Source organism: Oncorhynchus masou, chromosome 33, assembly GCF_036934945.1.
Source record: "Oncorhynchus masou masou isolate Uvic2021 chromosome 33, UVic_Omas_1.1, whole genome shotgun sequence".
NCBI lineage: Eukaryota > Metazoa > Chordata > Actinopteri > Salmoniformes > Salmonidae > Oncorhynchus > Oncorhynchus masou.
The window spans coordinates 13623149-13646757 of record NC_088244.1 but is presented as its reverse complement, the minus strand read 5'-3'; the positions used below and the strand labels follow the sequence as shown (position 1 = coordinate 13646757).

General features: G+C 44.5%; 1 protein-coding gene across 2 annotated transcripts in view; it reads right to left on the bottom strand.

The window, feature by feature from the left end:
* Nucleotides 1-18976: 18976 nt before the first annotated feature.
* The window catches only part of LOC135527864 (deoxynucleoside triphosphate triphosphohydrolase SAMHD1-like), a 32817-nt gene continuing 28184 nt past the window's right edge, over nucleotides 18977-23609 (bottom strand). For both annotated transcript variants that reach the window (XM_064956473.1, XM_064956474.1), the window contains exon 16: nucleotides 18977-20690. In XM_064956473.1, coding sequence (XP_064812545.1) covers nucleotides 20574-20690 — 117 coding nt within the window. In that variant the 3' untranslated portion in view covers nucleotides 18977-20573. The remainder of the gene's footprint in view (nucleotides 20691-23609) is intronic.

The window sequence follows — 23609 nt, the reverse complement described above, 5'->3', positions numbered from 1 at the left end:
TGCATGGAGATCTTAGGCTTGTGTGTGCCTGCTCGGCCATGGAAACCCATTTCAGGAAGTTCCCAACAAACAGTTCTGGTGCTGAAGTTGCATCCAGAGGCAGTTTGGAACTCGGTAGTGAGATGATTTTTATGCGTTAGCGCTTGGCGGTGCTGTTCTGTGAGCTTGTGTGGCCTACCACTTCGGGGCTGAGCTGTTGTTGCTCCTAGACATTTCCAATTCACAATAACAGCACTTACAGTTGAACAGGGCAACTCTAGCAGGGCAGACATTTGAGTAACTGACTTGTTGGAAAGGTGGCACCCTATGACGTGCCACGTTGAAAGTTACTGAGCTCTTCGGTAAGGCCATTCTATTGCCAATGTTTGTCTATGGAGATTGCATGGCTGTGTGCTTGATTTATACACCTGTCAGCAACGGGTGTGGCTGAAATAGCAAAATCCACTCATTTGAAGGGGTGTCCACATACTTTTGTATATATAGTGTATCAATGATTAACTTGAAGATTAAATTTGAAATCAACCACAGCTTGAAACCCAAAGCCAATATAGTACCAGTCAAACGTTTTTGGACACCTACTCATTCAAGGGGTTTTCTTTATGAAATAACACACATGGAATCACGTAGTAACCAGAAAAGGGTTTTATATTTGAGATTCTTCAAATAGCCACCCTTTGCCTTGATGACAGATTTGCACACTTGGCATTCTCTCAACCTGCTTCATGAAGTAGTCATCTGGAATGCATTTAAATTAACAGGTGTGCCTTAAAAGTTAATTTGTGGTATTTCTTTCCTTCTTAAGCGTTTTAGCCAATCAGATGTATTGTGACAAGGTAGAGGGGTATACAGAATATAGCCCTATTTGTTAAAGACCAAGTCCATATTATGGCAAGAACAGCTCAAATAAGCAAAAAGAAACAACAGTCCATCATTACTTTAAGACACTAAGGTCAGTCAATCCGGAAAATTTCAAGAACTTTGAAAGTTTCTTCAAGTGCAGTCGCAAAAACCATCAAGTGCTATGATGAAACTGGCTCTCATGAGGACAGAAACTGGCTCTCAAGACCCAGAGTTAAACTGCTGCAGAGGAGAAGTTCATTAGAGCTACCAGCCTTAGAAATTGCAGCCCAAATAAAGTTCAAGTAACAGACACATCTCAACATCAATTGTTCAGAGGAGACTGTGTGAATCAGGACTTCATGGTCAAATTGCTGCAAAGAAACCACTACTAAAAGGACACCAATATTAATAAGAGACTTGCTTGAACCAAGAAACACGAGCAACGGACATTAGACCGGTGGAAATGTTGAGATTTTTGGTTCCAATCCTGTGTCTTTGTGAGACGCAGTGTGGGTGAACAGAGGATCTCTGCATATGTATTTTCCACCATAAAGCATGGAAAAGGAGATGTGATGGTGTGGGGGTGCTTTGCTGGTGACACTGTCTGTGATTCATTTAGAATTCAAGGCACACTTAACCAGCATGGCTACCACAGCATTTTGCAGCGATACACCATCCCATCTGGTTTGGGATTAGTGTGACTATCATTCATTTTTCAACAGGACATTGACCCAACACACCTCCAGGCTGTGTAAGGGCTATTTTACCAAGAAGGAGAGTGATGGAGTTCTGCATCAGATGACCTGGCCTCCACAATCCCCCGACCTCAACCAAATTGAGATGGTTTGGGATGAGTCGGACCGCAGAGTGAAGGAAAAGCAGCCAACAAGTTCTCAGCATATGTGGGAACTCCTTCAAGACTGTTGGAAAAGCATTCCAGGTGAAGCTGGTTGAGAGAATGCCAAGAGTGTGCAAAGCTGTCATCGAGTCAAAGGGTAGCTATATGAAGAATCTTAAATATAAAATATATTTAGATTTGTTAACACTTTTTTGGTTACTACATGATTCCATATGTGTTATTTCATAGTTTTAATGTCTTCACTATTATTCTACAATGTAGAAAATAGTACAAATAAAGAAAAACCCTTTTGACCGATAGTGTATGTATTGTCTATGTTTAGTTGAACTCTGGGTTGAATTGAAACAATAGCTGTTGATGACTTTTGCAAATGCCATATAGGCTTAAAGAGGATCATTGATAATAATAGTTACATTTCATTTGCTCTGTTAAACCTGCCATTTCGAATGACTTTGATAGCAACAGTGAATACATTTAGTTATTAATATATTTCTCAATAATCATTCTCACGATTGCACTGTAAGTGACAAATATAAAAGCAAAGCAGAGCTGGGCTTAGTTAAAACCCTGACTGGGAGACCAAATTAATAGCTGTACATAGATCAACTCTCCAGTAGGAGGTGCTGCCCAACCTATAGTTTTTTTTTCTGATAGTGGATATAAAGTAGTAGATCTGACGTTTCAAAGGCACAAATGTAACATATTTTTATACAAGGTATTTCTATTTTGAAAATTGGTTACAATGATGACATAATCCTTTGGTTCAAATTTCACTCTCAAAACAACAGCATACTTTGGTAACATTTTTCAAAATGTAATGTATTTTCAATGTAGATTCCATGTCACAATAACGTCTACAAATTACGTTAAAACAACGTTGATTCAACCAGTTTGTGCCCAGTGGGATCAGTGAGTGAGTGAGTGAGAGCTTGAATGACTGTCTGTGAGTGAGCACAGATTGCATCCCCCACCTCCCTCCTCCTTCCCACTCCCCCACCCTGCTCCTCTCCTGTCCCGTCTCATCCTGTCCCTCGGGCAGCCGAAGGGCACACAAATGCACCTGCCTGAAATCCAAACCTCCAGGCCAGACGCTTATCCAACCATCTCCAAGTTCTTACAGCATCTTAAAGCCACACACCGGTGTCCCCTTACACACACACACACACGCGCATGCAAACACACGCACACAGGTTAAGATTGACAGTTTAGTTGGAGATCCATTTGGTTCGTAGTGAGCACATTCCTTCCTGAGGAATGTTGAGATTTATGACATCACTGTCTAATCCCACTTCACCTCATTCTTATACTGAATGAAACGATTGGAATCTTTGGCCCCCTTCACAGTCTTACACTTCGCTTCAATGACACTTTAATTGTTCAACCTTCTTGAGTTGGATCCATACGAGGCGTTCCTTTTCCTCCCGATAGCATAGCATCAGACGTAACAATATCCTTACTGACCCGGGAAGATCTTAAATGACTCAAATGGAAATGTATCTCATGGTAGATGAAGACCTAAATCAGACCAAGAACCTGTCCTTCCCCCTTCCTCTCATTCCTTCTCTCTTCCCCGTCCTCTCTCTCTCTTCTCTTTCACACACCCAGGATTATACGTAACATCATTGTTCTCATATGTCATACTTCCCCCAGTCTCCAACGTGATGACAGTGTGAAAGGCATATAGAGTTAACCCTGGCATGTTTTCCTTGGCTAGGGTTACTTCCCCCAGTCTCCAACGTGATGATAGTGTGAAAGGCATATAGAGTTAACCCTGGCATGTTTTCCTTGGCTAGGGTTACTTCCCCCAGTCTCCAACGTGATGATAGTGTGAAAGGCATATAGAGTTAACCCTGGCATGTTTTCCTTGGCTAGGGTTACTTCCCCCAGTCTCCAATGTGATGATAGTGTGAAAGGCATATAGAGTTAACCCTGGCATGTTTTCCTTGGCTAGGGTTACTTCCCCAGTCTCCAACGTGATGATAGTGTGAAAGGCATATAGAGTTAACCCTGGCATGTTTTCCTTGGCTAGGGTTACTTCCCCAGTCTCCAACGTGATGATAGTGTGAAAGGCATATAGAGTTAACCCTGGCATGTTTTCCTTGGCTAGGGTTACTTCCCCCAGTCTCCAACGTGATGATAGTGTGAAAGGCATATAGAGTTAACCCTGGCATGTTTTCCTTGGCTAGGGTTACTTCCCCAGTCTCCAATGTGATGATAGTGTGAAAGGCACATAGAGTTAACCCTGGCATGTTTTCCTTGGCTAGGGTTACTTCCCCAGTCTCCAACGTGATGATAGTGTGAAAGGCATATAGAGTTAACCCTGGCATGTTTTCCTTGGCTAGGGTTACTTCCCCAGTCTCCAACGTGATGATAGTGTGAAAGGCATATAGAGTTAACCCTGGCATGTTTTCCTTGGCTAGGGTTACTTCCCCAGTCTCCAACGTGATGATAGTGTGAAAGGCATATAGAGTTAACCCTGGCATGTTTTCCTTGGCTAGGGTTACTTCCCCAGTCTCCAACGTGATGATAGTGTGAAAGGCATATAGAGTTAACCCTGGCATGTTTTCCTTGGCTAGGGTTACTTCCCCCAGTCTCCAACGTGATGATAGTGTGAAAGGCATATAGAGTTAACCCTGGCATGTTTTCCTTGGCTAGGGTTACTTCCCCCAGTCTCCAACGTGATGATAGTGTGAAAGGCATATAGAGTTAACCCTGGCATGTTTTCCTTGGCTAGGGTTACTTCCCCCAGTCTCCAACGTGATGATAGTGTGAAAGGCATATAGAGTTAACCCTGGCATGTTTTCCTTGGCTAGGGTTACTTCCCCCAGTCTCCAACGTGATGATAGTGTGAAAGGCATATAGAGTTAACCCTGGCATGTTTTCCTTGGCTAGGGTTACTTCCCCAGTCTCCAACGTGATGATAGTGTGAAAGGCATATAGAGTTAACCCTGGCATGTTTTCCTTGGCTAGGGTTACTTCCCCCAGTCTCCAACGTGATGATAGTGTGAAAGGCATATAGAGTTAACCCTGGCATGTTTTCCTTGGCTAGGGTTACTTCCCCAGTCTCCAACGTGATGATAGTGTGAAAGGCATATAGAGTTAACCCTGGCATGTTTTCCTTGGCTAGGGTTACTTCCCCAGTCTCCAACGTGATGATAGTGTGAAAGGCATATAGAGTTAACCCTGGCATGTTTTCCTTGGCTAGGGTTACTTCCCCCAGTCTCCAACGTGATGATAGTGTGAAAGGCATATAGAGTTAACCCTGGCATGTTTTCCTTGGCTAGGGTTACTTCCCCCAGTCTCCAACGTGATGATAGTGTGAAAGGCATATAGAGTTAACCCTGGCATGTTTTCCTTGGCTAGGGTTACTTCCCCAGTCTCCAACGTGATGATAGTGTGAAAGGCATATAGAGTTAACCCTGGCATGTTTTCCTTGGCTAGGGTTACTTCCCCAGTCTCCAACGTGATGATAGTGTGAAAGGCATATAGAGTTAACCCTGGCATGTTTTCCTTGGCTAGGGTTACTTCCCCAGTCTCCAACGTGATGATAGTGTGAAAGGCATATAGAGTTAACCCTGGCATGTTTTCCTTGGCTAGGGTTACTTCCCCCAGTCTCCAACGTGATGATAGTGTGAAAGGCATATAGAGTTAACCCTGGCATGTTTTCCTTGGCTAGGGTTACTTCCCCCAGTCTCCAACGTGATGATAGTGTGAAAGGCATATAGAGTTAACCCTGGCATGTTTTCCTTGGCTAGGGTTACTTCCCCCAGTCTCCAACGTGATGATAGTGTGAAAGGCATATAGAGTTAACCCTGGCATGTTTTCCTTGGCTAGGGTTACTTCCCCCAGTCTCCAACGTGATGATAGTGTGAAAGGCATATAGAGTTAACCCTGGCATGTTTTCCTTGGCTAGGGTTACTTCCCCAGTCTCCAACGTGATGATAGTGTGAAAGGCATATAGAGTTAACCCTGGCATGTTTTCCTTGGCTAGGGTTACTTCCCCCAGTCTCCAACGTGATGATAGTGTGAAAGGCATATAGAGTTAACCCTGGCATGTTTTCCTTGGCTAGGGTTACTTCCCCCAGTCTCCAACGTGATGATAGTGTGAAAGGCATATAGAGTTAACCCTGGCATGTTTTCCTTGGCTAGGGTTACTTCCCCCAGTCTCCAACGTGATGATAGTGTGAAAGGCATATAGAGTTAACCCTGGCATGTTTTCCTTGGCTAGGGTTACTTCCCCCAGTCTCCAACGTGATGACAGTGTGAAAGGCATATAGAGTTAACCCTGGCATGTTTTCCTTGGCTAGGGTTACTTCCCCCAGTCTCCAACGTGATGATAGTGTGAAAGGCATATAGAGTTAACCCTGGCATGTTTTCCTTGGCTAGGGTTACTTCCCCCAGTCTCCAACGTGATGATAGTGTGAAAGGCATATAGAGTTAACCCTGGCATGTTTTCCTTGGCTAGGGTTACTTCCCCCAGTCTCCAACGTGATGACAGTGTGAAAGGCATATAGAGTTAACCCTGGCATGTTTTCCTTGGCTAGGGTTACTTCCCCAGTCTCCAACGTGATGACAGTGTGAAAGGCATATAGAGTTAACCCTGGCATGTTTTCCTTGGCTAGGGTTACTTCCCCCAGTCTCCAACGTGATGATAGTGTGAAAGGCATATAGAGTTAACCCTGGCATGTTTTCCTTGGCTAGGGTTACTTCCCCAGTCTCCAACGTGATGATAGTGTGAAAGGCATATAGAGTTAACCCTGGCATGTTTTCCTTGGCTAGGGTTACTTCCCCCAGTCTCCAACGTGATGATAGTGTGAAAGGCATATAGAGTTAACCCTGGCATGTTTTCCTTGGCTAGGGTTACTTCCCCCAGTCTCCAACGTGATGATAGTGTGAAAGGCATATAGAGTTAACCCTGGCATGTTTTCCTTGGCTAGGGTTACTTCCCCCAGTCTCCAACGTGATGATAGTGTGAAAGGCATATAGAGTTAACCCTGGCATGTTTTCCTTGGCTAGGGTTACTTCCCCCAGTCTCCAACGTGATGATAGTGTGAAAGGCATATAGAGTTAACCCTGGCATGTTTTCCTTGGCTAGGGTTACTTCCCCCAGTCTCCAACGTGATGATAGTGTGAAAGGCATATAGAGTTAACCCTGGCATGTTTTCCTTGGCTAGGGTTACTTCCCCCAGTCTCCAACGTGATGATAGTGTGAAAGGCATATAGAGTTAACCCTGGCATGTTTTCCTTGGCTAGGGTTACTTCCCCCAGTCTCCAACGTGATGATAGTGTGAAAGGCATATAGAGTTAACCCTGGCATGTTTTCCTTGGCTAGGGTTACTTCCCCCAGTCTCCAACGTGATGATAGTGTGAAAGGCATATAGAGTTAACCCTGGCATGTTTTCCTTGGCTAGGGTTACTTCCCCCAGTCTCCAACGTGATGATAGTGTGAAAGGCATATAGAGTTAACCCTGGCATGTTTTCCTTGGCTAGGGTTACTTCCCCCAGTCTCCAACGTGATGATAGTGTGAAAGGCATATAGAGTTAACCCTGGCATGTTTTCCTTGGCTAGGGTTACTTCCCCCAGTCTCCAACGTGATGATAGTGTGAAAGGCATATAGAGTTAACCCTGGCATGTTTTCCTTGGCTAGGGTTACTGAGAAAAATGGACTGGATTTTCATGGCTAAGTGATATACACTGCCTGAACGAAAGCTACTCTTGGCATTTGCATGTCAGAGCCAATGGCAGGGAAGATGCAGGTGTGTGTGTTCCTATGTAACATGATCCTCCTGTGCGAGTAGGGACAGGTGTGTCACCACTTGACCACGCCCCCAGGCCACACGGCACCTCCTGTCCCTAACACCTGCCCGTCTGTGCAGAGACTTGTGTCTCCACACACATACGCACGCACGCACACACACACACACACACACACACACACACACACACACACACACACACACACACACACACACACACACACACACACACACACACACACACACACACACACAGTGGGCTGGTCAGTGGGCTGTGACGGACTGAACACAACCCTGTCTCCATCTGCTTTCTCCAACTCTGTGACATTTAAGATCACCTCTATCCACCACAATACTAAACCACTCTCCACTGACCAGCCAAGGCAATAAAGATAATCACATCAATCAATGGCTGAGAGGAGCCATGACTGACATGAGTGAGCCACTGCACATTGTAAAGCTAAACATTTTTGGAATGAGAATTAGTGACAAGGAGTTGGCATGATAGCACAACTAGGCATTCAGGCTACAAAAACGAAAACGATGGAACAATATTGCCAGAACCTTGACGTGAATTAGCAATTGATGTCTCTAGTGCTCAATGAAAGTCATTCCACGAGAGCAATGTAAGCAGGAATTTTTGGGGGGCCAAAGAAAATCCTTCAGAAAGTATTCATACCCCTGGACTTATTCCACATTTTGTTGTGTTCCAGCCTGAATTCAAAACCTATTTTCTAACCCATCTACTCACAATACCTGATAATGATAGAGAAAACATGTTTTTAGAAATGTTTGCAAATTTATTGAAAAATAAATATAGAAATATCTAATTTACATAAGTATTCACACCCCCGAGTCAATTCATCAGTACATTTTATCATCACCTTTGGCAGCGATTCATGCTACTACTCTTTCTGAGTAAGTCTCTAAGAGCTTTGCACACCTGGATTGTACAATACTATCTTTAAAATATTCTTCAAGCTCTGTCAAGTTGGTTGTTGATCATTCCAAGACAACTAAGTCTTGCCACAGATTTTCAAGGTGATTTAACCTCTTTAAACTCCCCATCCCGGATCCGGGATTGTGACTAAGCCTCAGGCTCATTAGCATAACGCAACGTTAACGATTTCTGAAAATCGCAAATAAAATTAAAATAATGCGTTTGCTCTCAAGCTTAGCCTTTTCTTAACAACACTGTCATCTCAGATTTTCAAAATATGCTTTTGAACCATAGAAATTGACTAATTTGTGTAAGAGTATGCAAAGCTAGCATAGCATTTTGTGTAGCATGTAGCACGCAACATTTTCACAAAAGCCAGATAACCAAATAAATAAAATCATTTACCTTTGAAGAGCTTCTGATGTTTTCAATGAGGAGACTCCCAGCCACATACCAGATGTGCAGTGTTTCCTGAAAGCGTCTGTGTGTAGGAGAAATCGTTCAGTTTTCTACATTGCGCCTGGCTACCGAAACGAACCGAAAATGCAGTCACCTACAACGTGAAACTTTTTACGGATTAACTACATAATATCGACCGAAACATGGCAAACGTTGTTTGGAATCAATCCTCAAGGTGTTTTTTCACATATCTCTTCATTGACATGCAGTTCGTGGAAGCTTGCTTCTCTCTCTGTGCCCCATGGAAAAATACTGGCAGGTGACTTTTGCACACCAATTTCGGCGCAGGACACCGGGCGGACACGTGGTAAATGTGGTCTCTTATGGTCAATCTTCCAATGATCTGCCTACAAATACGTCACAATGCTGCAGACACCTTGGGGAAACGACAGAAAGGGCAGACTCATTCCTCTTGCGTTCACAGCCATATAAGGAGATCATGAAAGACAGAGCCTCAAAAATCCTTGTCATTTCCTGGATGCCATGTCATCTTGGTTTTGCCTGAAGCTCACGTTAAAGGGCACGCACAGAGAAGATATTTGTATTTCTGGACACGTCAGAGTGTTTTCTTTCGAACAGTAGCAATTATATGCATAGTCGAGCATCTTTTTGTGACAAAATATCTTGTTTAAAACGGGAACGTTTTTCTTCCAAAAATGAAATAGCGCCACCATAGGTGTAAGAGGTTAAGTCAAAACTGTAACTAGGCCACTCAGGAACAGTGTTGTCTTGGTAAGCAACTCCAGTGTACATTTGGCCTTGTGAAATGAAAAGAAAAAGCCATATCTCTGTCCAGTGTCTGTGTTCTTTTGCCCATCTTAATCTTTTCTTTTTATTGGCCAGTCTGAGAAATTGCTTTTTCTTTGCAACTCTTTCTAGAAGGCCAGCATCCCGGAGTCGCCTCCTCTCTGTAGACGTTGAGACTGGTGTTTTGCGGGTACTCTTTAATGAAGCTGCCAGTTGAGGACTTGTGAGGCGTCTGTTTCTCAAACTAGACACTCTAATACACTTGTCCTCTTGCTCAGTTGTGCACCGGGGCCTCCCACTCCTCTTTCTATTCTGGTTAGAGCCAGTTTGCGCTGTTCTTTGAAGGGAGTAGTACACAGCGTTGTACAAGAGCTTCAGGTTCTTGGCAATTTCTCACATGGAATAGCCTTCATTTCTCAGAATAACAATAGACTGATGAGTTTCAGAAGAAAGTTATTTGTTTCTGGTCATTGTGGGCCTGTAATCAAACCTTCAAATGCTGATGCTCCAGATACTCAACTAGTATAAAGGACGCCAGTTAATTGCTTCTTTAATCAGACAACAGTTTTCAGCTGTGTTAACATAATTGCAAATGGGTTTTCTAATGATCAATTAGTCGTTTAAAATTATAAACTTGGGTTAGCTAACACAACGTGCCAATGGCAAACAGGAGTGGTTGCTGATAATGGGCCTCTGTACGCCTATGTAGATATTCCATTAAGAATCAGCCATTTCCAACTACAACAGTCATTTACAACATTAACAATGTCTACACTGTATTTCTGATCAATTTGATGTTATTTTAATGGACAAAAATGTGCTTTTCTTTAAAAAAAAAGGACATTTCTAAGTGACCCCAAACTTTTGAACAGTAGTGTATATCGTTCAACTATGCTGTGATGTTTAACGTACAATTTCAATCTATCTAATCGAATAGAATCCACAGATTGAGAGTTGAAAATAAATACTTTTACTAAGAGTATTAGTATATTAGGAATTGACTGACCCGGTCTCTCTAGATCTCCTAACAGTACTATTTCTAGGGTCAATTTTAGATCAATGTTTTGTAATTTCAGCCATTCCTGAACCTGAGACCAGAAACAGGCTACCTGAGGGGCAATACCAAAATAAATGCTCTATTGATTCTGTATCACAACAAAATCTGCAGAGCTTCGATCATTTTATGCCCCAAATATTCAACATTTTGTTGGTGGCAATAATTCTATATAGGTGCCCTTTGCGAGGCATTGGGAGACATAGCTGGTCTTTGTGATTGAGTCTGTGTTAAACATTATCTGCTCGACTGAGGGACAGATCATGTGTGGTGTACAGAGATGAGGTAGTCATTCAGAAATGTTAAACATTAAAACTGAGGCCATGCAACTTATTATGGGACTTGTTAAGCACATGTTTACTCCTGAACTCATTTAGACTTGCCATAACAAAATATTTATTGACACAAGACATTTCAGCTTTTCATTTCACTTTCACATTATGGGGTATTGTGTGTAGGCAAGTGACACAAAATCTTCATTGAATCAATTGAAAAATCAGGCTGTTCCACAACAAAAATGTGAAAAAAGTCAAGGGGTGTGAAAACTTTCTGAAGGTACTATAAGTATAGGTTAAGTTACCTGAAATGACTAGCTAGCTAATTAAGCTAATCACTAGCTCGAAAAGATGTTTGTTGTCTACGACCTGTAAGTATGGTATTGATTAATATAGTCATGAAAAGTACTGTAATGAAACAGCAGGGAGCACGTCTCGAACCCTCGACCTTCGAGCCCGAGGTCCGGTGTGCTATCGACTGTGCCGTAAAACATGCTCATGCGGCAGGGACGATTTCCGCGCTGAAAACCCAGGGTTGTTACACTACTCCCTCCTTTCAAAGAGCTCGTCCTCGCGACTCTACGTCTTACAGGAACGCGCTCACCAGCCAAGCACCATCCACTTCTGACACCAATGTAATGAAACAGCAGGGAGAAGGTCTCAAACCCTCGAGGCCAGCTAAGACACAGCCTGAGATTGGAACCCAGGTAGTAGTGCAGTGCCTTAGATGCCACTCAGGAGGGCCCTAATAAACATATTTTGGACATAGAATTAAGCATAATAATTATGGCTCTAGATTGCAGGAAAAAAGCTTTTTCTGGTGTTTGAAAAGTGCAAAATCCTCCAACTTCTGGACGGGTACGGATCACCCCCCAGCCATCTTCAAATACTTTGTGCCTCTCATTTCCAACATGGCTATATTTTCTATAAAATAATAAATTGCCAGTGTGATGAACTAATGAGGAACTATGGTCATTGTATTTCAATGCTTTCCTATTCTGAATACCTATTCCTTTTACATAATTATATGGCTTGTATTTAAGATTTAAATAGGATGAAATTAGTTCATCAGACACACACACACACACACACACAGGACCAGCTGAGAGAGAGTAATTTGCAGGTACGTATGCTTATCCCCCTTTCATCCCCTCCTCCTCCCCTCACTCCCCCTCTTCTCCCTCAGACGTTGAAGTCATTACTTGACAGGTTGTTTTCTTGAAACCAAAGGAAAACACCCCCCCCAGGACAGTGCTGAGAGGATTCCCACATGACTGCCTGGACACGGTGCCACTGACCCCCGCAGACACACACACGCACGCACGCACGCACGCACACACGCACGCACGCACGCACGCACACACGCACGCACACACAGCAACCAAACAATTTAGGTCTGTGCAAAAGCTTTTCCAGATGTGCCCTCATCAGAGTATGTCAGAGAAGTGGAGCTGGAGCGGGGCATGGAGTGGAGCATGGAGCTGAGCGTGAAGTGGAGCGCGAAGCGGAGCAGGAGCGTGAAGTGTAGCATAAAGTGAAGCATGAAGTGGAGCGTGGAGTAAAGTGGAGCAAGGAGTGGAGCATGGAGTGGAGTGTGGAGTAAAGTGGAGCAAGGAGTGGAGCATGAAGTGGAGCATGGAGCGGAGCTGGAGCGGAGCTGGAGCGGGGCTGGAGCGGAGCTGGAGCGTGCCCCATTTGACTGGAGCAAGATTCCCAAAGACTGGAGTGTCTGCCTTCTCAGCCGATCCATTTTCGTTCCAGTAGCTCCAATAGCACTAACCTCACGAGCTCGGACCAATACCATTCACTTCACGAGTGCATGCATTTGTAGTCTACTTGTGTGTTGCTATAGCCCTTTTCCTTAGCTACTGTCATGGAGTTCACTAAATATTCTCATAAAGAAACTGATAAAACACAAAGGTACTAAATCAAGAGGATTTACAAAAACAAGGAGCAAGAGAGGGAGTGTGGTGATGTAGTGTCCACAACTAAATAGTCATTGTGGAATCTGAAAAGACAACATATCCTGAAGGCATGACGTGTACTTCAGTGGAGGCTGTTCATAATAATGTCTGTGACGGAGCAACTGGAATGGCATCATACACCGGCACACCACTCCACTCCTTGAGCCACTGCCTGTTCACCCCGCTATCATCCAGAAGGCAAGGTCAGTACAGGTGCATCAAAGCTGGGACCGAGAGACTGAAAAACAGCTTCTATCTCAAGGCCATCAGACTGTTAAACAGCAACCACTGACATTGAGTGGCTGCTGCCAACACACTGACTCAACTCCAGCCACTTCAATAATGGGAATTGATGGGAAAGGATGTAAAATATATCACTAGCCACTTTAAAAAATGCTACCTAATATAATGTTTACATACCCTACATTATTCATCTCATATGTATACGTATATACTGTACTCTATATCATCTACTGCATCCTTATGTAATACATGTATCACTAGCCACTTTAACTATGCCACTTTGTTTACATACTCATCTCATATGTATATACTGTACTCGATACCATCTACTGTATCTTGCCTATGCTGCTCTGCACAATCACTCATTCATATCTTTATGTACATATTCTTTATCCCCTTACACTGTGTATAAGATATTAGTTTTGGAATTGTTAGTTAGATTACTTGTTGGTTATTACTGCATTGCCGGAACTGGAAGCACAAGCATTTCGCTACACTCGCATTAACATCTGCTAACCATGTGTATGTGACAAATAAAATTTGATGTCATGTGTTTTATGTACTTGATACCATTCCACCAATACCACTCCTCATTACCATGAGCCCGTTCTCCCCAATGAAATTGCCACCAGCCTCCTGTGGTCTACTTACTACATGCAAAAAAAAGGAACAAGGTGGGAAGATTACTTTGCTACTGTGACACAGTTTTTATAAACAAAACAATCTGATCTCTTAAACATTTCCTTAATTTTTGTTCTATTATCTATAGATTAAATGATTTTGTCCCAATATACCTGGTATATTTCCATGGCCAAGGAGCTTTCTGTTTTGATTGGGTTATTTTGCCTGAAAACCTTGAGAGCTACCAGAAGTTTTTTTAAATTTAACAACTCTGCATCTCTGCTCAGCCTGGCAAGAGTGGCCAAAGGGTGTTCTGCATCCCCAGGGGCTCTGCAAGTGTTGGGAGGGTGTTCTGCATCCCCAGGGGCTCTGCAAGTGTTGGGAGGGTGTTCTGTATCCCCAGGGGCTCTGCAAGTGTTGGGAGGGTGTTCTGCATCCCCAATGGCTCTGCAAGTGTTGGGAGGGTGTTCTGCATCCCCAGTGGCTCTGCAAGTGTTGGGAGGGTGTTCTGTATCCCCAGGGGCTCTGCAAGTGTTGGGAGGGTGTTCTGCATCCCCAGTGGCTCTGCAAGTGTTGGGAGGGTGTTCTGCATCCCCAATGGCTCTGCAAGTGTTGGGAGGGTGTTCTGCATCCCCAGGGGCTCTGCAAGTGTTGGGAGGGTGTTCTGCATCCCCAGGGGCTCTGCAAGTGTTGGGAGGGTGTTCTGCATCCCCAGGGGCTCTGCAAGTGTTGGGAGGGTGTTCTGCATCCCCAGGGGCTCTGCAAGTGTTGGGAGGGTGTTCTGCATCCCCAGTGGCTCTGCAAGTGTTGGGAGGGTGTTCTGCATCCCCAGGGGCTCTGCAAGTGTTGGGAGGGGTGTTCTGCATCCCCAATGGCTCTGCAAGTGTTGGGAGGGTGTTCTGCATCCCCAGTGGCTCTGCAAGTGTTGGGAGGGTGTTCTGCATCCCCAGGGGCTCTGCAAGTGTTGGGAGGGTGTTCTGCATCCCCAGTGGCTCTGCAAGTGTTGGGAGGGTGTTCTCCGCTGCTGGCCTTCTCTCCAGGCACCATCGCATGAAGCCAAAGACAAGCCAAACATATGTTTCTAAAAAGGCACTAATAAGTAATGTTTTGATTCATTTGTATTTAAAGTCACAGACTATATGCACAATTTATATATAATGATTTACATTTACATTACATTTAAGTCATTTAGCAGACGCTCTTATCCAGAGCGACTTACAAATTGGTGAATTCACCTTCTGACATCCAGTGGAACAGCCACTTTACAATAGTGCATCTAAATCATTTAAGGGGGGGGGTGAGAAGGATTACTTTATCCTATCCTAGGTATTCCTTAAAGAGGTGGGGTTTAAAGAGGTGGGGTTTCAGGTGTCTCCGGAAGGAACGTGTGTTTCAGGTGTCTCCGGAACGCAACAAAATGTTTAAATGCAGAGCTTTTCATGCCCCTACCAGCCTATTGTGTTGCCCTCACAAATGCTTCACAATGTATTTCTTTGTAGGCTAAAGCCTAAATAATGAATTTATGAGTGAATTTGGAGCGGCAGTTTGTTTTCCTGTGACGGAGCGGTTGGAAAGGACGCGGAGCGGTTGGAAAGGACGCGGAGCGGTTGGAAAGGACGCGGAGCGGTTGGAAAGGACGCGGAGCGGGTGGAAAGGAGACGCGGAGCGGGTGGAAAGGAGACGCGGAGCGGTTGGAAAGGACGCGGAGCGGTTGGAAAGGACGCGGAGCGGTTGGAAAGGACGCGGAGCGGTTGGAAAGGACGCGGAGCGGTTGGAAAGGACGCGGAGCGGTTGGAAAGGACGCGGAGCGGTTGGAAAGGACGTGGAGCGGTTGGAAAGGACGTGGAGCGCTGGAGCGGTGCTCCATGAGGGATGAGCAGGATTTCCAACTGCTCACATGCTCTGGCCCTCATCCATTCTATTACAGAGAGATGCCACCAAGGACAAACATACAAACACACACACACACACTGAAGACAGGATGTGATAAAGCCAGCCAAATGGGACATGATTACCAGAGGATCATCAGACACAGGCCAGAGGGAGGGAGGTGTTAGCATCCCCTTTCCCTTTCATTTACTGTAACTCCCAATCCTCAATACACAACTCGAAAATTCATTTGATGATTATGGATCTCTCTCTCGTCCCTGTCCCCCCTCTCTCCCCCTACAGTGACAGACAAGATTCTACCCCAGTTATCCCAAACAGCTGTAAACATTTGTACCCCCGTTACACTGACGACAGGCAAAGGAGAGGGGGCTTACGGAAGGCCCAATAAGGTGCCCCCTTGGGGGCTAGACCACCCCACTACCCTCTGGGTCCTGGAGATCTAGAGCCTGGATCAGTCACTCAGATTATACAAGACTGTTCAAATTGTCTAAAGTGGTCCAGCTCCACCTCTCCTGTTTTAAGGCTCCATCAATCTTGGAGATACAATGTACATGTAGGATTTGTTCCTAGCAACACTCTCCTTGGCTTGCTCTTTTGAGAGTTTGGAGAGGTTTGTGTTGCTCTTATGGTTGCTGTTTGTGTCAAATGCATTAGTGTTGCTCCATGATTAATTGATTAGAGTCATTGATACACAAGGCGGGACACAGGACAGGATGCTAAGCCAGGAACCCTCCACTTTAGCATATCGGGACATTTAGCCAACTTGTCTTTCATTTATATTCTCTTTAAACAGAGGTGACTTAAGCGTTTCTCACTATCACTCTAACAGTCTCTCCATTAACAGGTTTTCACTCATCTCCCCATTTCACTCCCTCTCTCCTTCCCTCCTGCCTCTCTCACTGGAGCGCTAAATGAGCAACAAATATCTAATCAACCTAGAATTGACACCTCACATCAAGGGAAAGAGGGTATAAGGAGGGAGGTAAAGAAAGTACTAATAAAGCCATTACTGCCCCCCCTAAGCTCAGCCTCCACCCTCGCTCCCCAGCCTCCCTCCCTCCCTCCCTCCCTCGCTCCCCAGCCTCCCTCCCTCTCCACTCCTCTCCCAGCAAAAGCCCTCACACCTCAGCAGGTGTGGAGAGAGAAATGGAGAGAACGACTGAAAAAAAGAGTAAGATGAAAAGAAAGAGAAAGAAAGAGAGCACCTGTTTTGAGTCCCAGTCCTTTGCCATACATGCTGGCCTGGACTTGCACTGCAGCACTTTAAACAGACAAAAACTCCCACGCACATACACCATCAGTCTCTCAGCTTCTAGATGTCCATTTGAGTCATATAACAGACACTCTTATCAAGAGCATCTTAAAGTAGTGAGTGAATACATTATCATACTGCTCCCCCACGGGAATTAAACCCACAACTCTGGCGTTGCAAGCGCCATGCTGAGCTACAACTGAGCTACAACTGACTACCAAGCTAGCTACTGCAGCATTGGGGTCAATTCCATTTCAATGTATATTCACTCAATTCAAATGTGTAATTTATATTCAATATTTTTTTTCTTTCTAAACTGGAATTCAATTCCAAAAGTCAATTTGGTCTCGTCTCCAAATCAATTGCGCTTTACCCTCATAGGTTGACAGATAGGGATTATGTGTTTAACCAGATAAGGACTGAATGCTTTGTAGAGTTACTCATATTCCTCACCTTCTTCTATATGTATTATTCTCCACAACTATACTCCTATTTCTCTCTCTCTCTCTGTACCACATACACAACATCACTGCTCCAGTCAGATCCTCCACAGTCCCTCATTAACATCCTGGCAGGGGGTGAGGGCATCAAAGTAGCAGGATCCCTGCAGACTCCCTGAGCAATCCTACCATGGGGGTCTGGAGCCTCAACGTCTCACCCCCCAATGAGAGGCCATGACACACACACACACAGTAGCTATGACCCCATAGGACCAGCTGGGAACCAGTCATGTGCAGGAATACATACCCCCCCCCCATTCCTTCCAGAGTGTCGTGGGCTAGCGTTTTGCCACCATTAGCCCATTTGTGTCAGGGCTTGAGGAGATCAGCTCCCCCATACCTTCACCCCCAGTGTGTTTGTGAGTGTAAATCAGTAATGTCTAATATTAGTTTGTGAGTTTCAGAATGTACAGGGGATCAATGACAAACACATGGAAAGCAGCCTCTCACACAAGTATGCAGGTAATACAATCACATTTTTAAATCAATCAGCACAATTGATGGGTATTGACAAGCAGTTCGAGGCCTATGGAATGGGAGGATTGTGTTTGTGTGTTGGAAAAGCAAGGCGGGGTCTACAAATACCAATCCAATCTGCCAGAGAGGCAAGTGCAGCAGGAGGGTAACGGAGGGGTGGAGGAGGGTGTGGAGGGAAGGCACCTTGCAACAGCTGGTCTCAATTATCCATGGAGGGGCTGGGTGGTGTGTGAGACAGGGGGATGGTGGGGGGCTGAGTGTGTGTGAGACAGGGGGATGGTGGGGGGGCTGAGTGTGTGTGAGACAGGGGGATGGTGGGGGGGCTGAGTGTGTGTGAGACAGGGGGATGGTGGGGGGGCTGAGTGTGTGTGAGACAGGGGGATGGTGGGGGGGCTGAGTGTGTGTGAGACAGGGGGATGGTGGGGGGGCTGAGACCACTGGCGCCAGGAGGGGAGCAACAGGTCAGGGAGGATGAAGATTATAAAAATACTATAGCAGGCAGTTGGCCTTGTGGTGGTGTGAGGGAGGGGTGATATTCCTCGGCTGGCTCTGAGAATCAGTGCCACAGGATGTGTAATGGAAGAGTATGTGCGTGTAGCAGGGCAGCGTTTTACCTCCACTTCCTGTAATATAACTTTCCTGTCCAAACAACAGAAGTTCATTCCTCTGTGACTACAACTAGAAATAGAATATTGTAATTTCCACAGAGGACTCGAGCCAGGACAGTCAGCCAATCCTTTCCTGCAAAATCCTTACTCAGACTGACTGGTATTACTGTCTAAGTGTGTGTGTGTGTTTTTCGGTGTGTGTGTATATCCCTTTGTCAGTGAGCCATGTATGGTATACATACTTAGATATGTGATTGTTGCCAGAGCCGTTTCTGCTTTACAGAAAATTCCCTCTATGGAAAGGGGATGTCTTTACCGCCCTCTAGTGGAGAAAGATGTGAAACACTGGACGTTTATCGACAGAACTCATCACGTCAGCTTTGAGTTCAACCCTCGAATGGTTCAATTGAGGATTTAGTGAGGGAATGCTGATCTTAGACCTGTGCCAAATTACATCTACACAGAGCTCTAAGAAAACAGAACTCAGATAGCCAGGCAGAGAAAATAGTTGTATTTCACAGCTTTTGACAGTTGTACTCCATCATAAAATCCCTGAAACGTTGACTGTCTCTACGATTTGTCTTTCATTATATATATTTTTTAAATGAAGCACATAATTAAAATCAACAAACATACCGTCAATGACCAACAGCTGTGGATTCATCTTGATGCAGACTGTATGGTAAACATTGTGTGTATATTGTTTACATGAAGAGAACATAGCCAGACTCAAGGGTAACATGGATGAAAACAATGTGATACCGCAGCACTTAGAGAAACAGTCCAAATCAAAACCAAAAAAGTTTCAGGTCTGAATCACACACCGCATGCATTGTGTATGTATAACTGACTACACTACCCACACTGCACACTGTGACCCATCTCTGTTTGTCAGTTCAAGTGGCCACTTTTAGGAAAATAATCAAATATACAGATCTCTGATCTTCATGTGCTTTAGTCAACCCCTACCTCACCAAACATACTGTACGTATGTCAACAACCAGGCTAGCTATGGTGGGTGCCTATATTTAAACTAAAACCTTGTAGAAACCATGCTTATAAGAAAGACAATGCCCTGAAAGACAAACAATGGTGATTCAATACCATGAAACAATTACATACTCAGCTACAATGTAAAACAAGCATGATTGTCCAAAAAGGGTTTGAGAACCACTTTCATCAGGTTGTATAAATATGTAACAGTTGCTGCTAGTATTTTCACAGTCACATCGATAATTAAATAAGGCAAAATAACCGCACTTAAAAACCTATAACATATGCTTAAAATAAAACGAGATAAAAAGAGAATAAAATAAAGACTATATGATATAATCCCTAACAGAACTGAGCGTGAACAGAACCCTGAGCCAAAGGTCTTCTTCTGGGCGTTGCTCCTAGACACTGATCTCCAACTCCCTAATATTCTCTGGTTCATATAGAGTCAATGAACTAAGCAGACCAGACCCAGCTGCTATCCCATTGATGTCCACCCAGAAACTATACTTTGGTATTTGTTTCATTAGACCATTGTTGATATAGTCCCAAAATGTTTTGCAAGTCAGCAATCAAGTTCTCAAGATATACTGCATAACTTTCAAAATACAGCCGGTATGATGCTGCGTTTTGTATCATACGATGCAAAATAAATCAAACCAGCTGTATTTCTGTATTTTGAAAGTTAGATATCTTTAACTTGATTGCTGAAATGCAAAACAATTGGTGCCGTATCAACAATGCACTAATGACAAATACGAAAATAGCATTTTGGGTGGAGTTTTCCTTTAAGATGAGAACAATGACCATTTTTTTCAAAGGTAAATGGCCTGAGCAAGACATCATTTACCCACCATCTTTGGTCCCCAACACCTAGTCCTGGGGAGCACCAGGGTATGCAACGGTTTGTTCCAACCCAGCATCAACACGACTGATTCAGCTACTCAATTAATGATTATAACCTAGACTAGCTGAATCAGGTGTGTTAGTGCTGGGTTGGAACAAAACCTTGCATACTCTGTAGCTCTCTGGAACCAGGATTGGTGACAGCTGCCATAAAAGAGGTAAACAGACAGATCCTCTTTCTCATCCTCCTAAAAGAGAGCCCTCCTCCTTCCTCCCTGGCTATCCTCTTCATCACCGTTGTCATCATAATTGTGGGCCCAGCTATGCTTCAGAGGGGTGAGCTCCGGTGCAATCGAATCTCCGTCCTAAACAAACGTGAACACAAACAAATACCAGAGTCAATTTTAAAATGTGGGAAAGTAAGATGATCATTAGAAAGCAAATGACAGACTCCTCTTTAAAGCTCAGTTGTCCTGAGTCTTCACAACACTGTCAGGACATAGGATCAAGGGAGACACTCAAGTTTTTTAATACTAGATCTCTTGACACATTGATGAAAATAGTTATGGCCTCTACTTTCAACCTGCATACTGGACCCTATTCCAACTAAACTACTGAAAGAGCTGCTTCCTGTGCTTGGCCCTCCTATGTTGAACATAATAAACGTCTCTCTATCCACCGGATGTGTACCAAACTCACTAAAAGTGGCAGTAATAAAGCCTCTTGAAAAAACCTTGACCAGGAAAATATTAAAAACTATCAGCCTATATTAAATCTCCAATTCCTCTCAATTAATAATTTTTAAAAAGCTGTTGCGCAGCAACACTGCTTACCTGAACACTAACAACGTATTAGAAACGCTTCAGTCTGGTTTTACACCCCATCATAGCACTGACTGCACTGGAAGGTGGTAAATGACCTTTTAATGGCATCAGACCGAGGCTCTGCATCTGTCCTCGTGCTCCTAGACCGTAGTGCTGCTTTTGATACCATCGATCACCACATTATATTGGAGAGATTGGAAACCCAAATTGGTCTACACAGACAAGTTCGGGCCTGGTTTAGATCTTATCTGTCGGAAAGATATCAGTTTGTCGTCAGACAAATCAATTGTAAGTGTCGGTGTCCTCAAGGTTCCATTTTAGTGATGTCATTCGGAAACAATTTTAACTTTCACTGCTATGCGGACGATACACAGCTGTACATTTTCAATAAAACATGGAGAAGCCCCAAAATTGCCCTCCATGGAAGCCTGGTTTTCAGACATAAGGAAGTTTAACTTAATGTTTTACTTTTAAATTAGGACAACAAAAAAAAGATGCTAGTTCTAGGTCCCAAGAAACAAAGATATTCTGTTGGATCTGACAATTCATCTTAATGGTTGTACAGTCGTCTCAAATGAAACTGAAGGACCTTGGTGTTACTCTGGACCCTGATCTCTCTTTTCACGAACATATCAAGACTGTTTCAAGGTCAGCTTTTTTCCATCTAAGTAACATTGCAAAAATCTGAAACTTAATCCAAATGAATGACAAATGAATCCATGCTTTTGTCACTTCTAGATTAGACTACTGCAATGCTCTACTCTCCGGCTAAAGCACTAAACAATCTTCAGTTTGTGCTAAACACGGCTGCTAGAATCTTGACTAGAACCAGAAAATGTGATCACATGACTCCAATGCTAGCCTCTCTACACTGGCTTCCTGTGAAGGCTAGGGATGATTAAGGTTTTACTGCTAACCTACAAAGCATTACATGGGCTTGCTCCTACCTATCACTCTGATTTGGTCCTGCCGTACATACCTACACGTATTCTACGGTCACAAGACACAGGCCTCCTGATTGTCCCTAGAATTTCTAAGCAAACAGCTGGAGGCAGGGCTTTCTCCTATAGAGCTCCATTTTTATGGAATGGTCTGCTTATCTATGTGAGAAATGCAGACTCAGTCTTGACCTTTAAGTCTTTATTGAAGACTCATCTCTTCAGTAAGTCCTATGTTGAGTGCAGTCAGGCCCAGGTGTGAAGGTGAATGGAAAGGCTCTGGAGCAACAAACCGCCCTTGCTGTCTCTGCCTGGCCGGTTCCCCTCTCTCCACTGGGATTTTCTGCCTCTAACCCTATTACGGGGGCTGAGTCACTGGCTTACTGGTACTCTTCCGTGCCGCCCCAAGGAGGGGTGTGTCACTCGAGTGGGTTGAGTCTAACGTGATCTTCCTGTCCGGTTTGGCTCCCCCCTCGGGTTTGTGCCGTGGGGGAGATCTTCGTGGGCTATACTTGGCCTTGTCTCAGGGTAGTAAGTTGGTGGTTGAAGATATCCCTCTAGTGGTGTGGGGGCTGTGCTTCGGCAAAGTGGATGGGGTTTTATCCTGCCTGGTTGGCCCTGTCCGGGGGTATAGTTGGACGGGGCCACAGGGTCTCCCAACCCCTCCTGTTTCAGCCTCCAGTAATTATGCTGTAATAGTTTGTGTCGGGGGGCTCGGGTCAGTCTGTTATATCTGGAGTATTTCTCCTGTCTTATCCGGTGTCCTGTATGTTCCCTCTAATTCTCGCTGTCTTTTTCCTCAGAGGACCTGAGCCCCAGGACCATGCCTCAGGACAACCTGGCCTGATGACTCCTTGATGTCCGCAGTCCACTTGGTCGTGCTGCTGCTCCAGTTAACTGTTCTGCCTGTGGCTATGGAACCCTGACCTGTTCACCGGACGTGCTACCTGTCTCAGACCTGCTGTGTTCAACTCTTTCTCTACCGCACCTGCCGTCTCTAACTTTGAATGATGGGCTATGAAAAGCCAACTGACATTTACTCATGGAGGTGCTGACCTGTTGCACCCTCTACAACCACTGTGAATATTATTATTTGACCCTGCTGGTCATCTATGAATCTGGCATAGCCAGAAGTGTACTGGCCACCCCTAGGAGCCTGGTTCCTCTCTAGGTATCTTTCTAGGGAGTTGTTCCTAGCCACCATGCTTCTACATCTGCATTACTTGCTGTTTGGTGTTTTTGGCAGGGTTCGTGTATAATCACTTTGTGACCAGGCTGATAGACTTTACAAAAGCATGTTTTTGATTGATTATGGGTGGTGCAGGTAAGCTGGTCATAGCTAGCTGGCTTAGCCTTGCACTCGAATGTCATCATCCGTCAACTGTTCTGCCTGCGGCTATGGAACCCTGACCTGTTCACCGGACATGCTACCGGTCCCAGACCTGCTGTTTTCAACTCTCTAGAGATAGCAGGAGAGGTAGAGATACTCTTAATGATCGGCTATGAAAAGTCAACTGACATT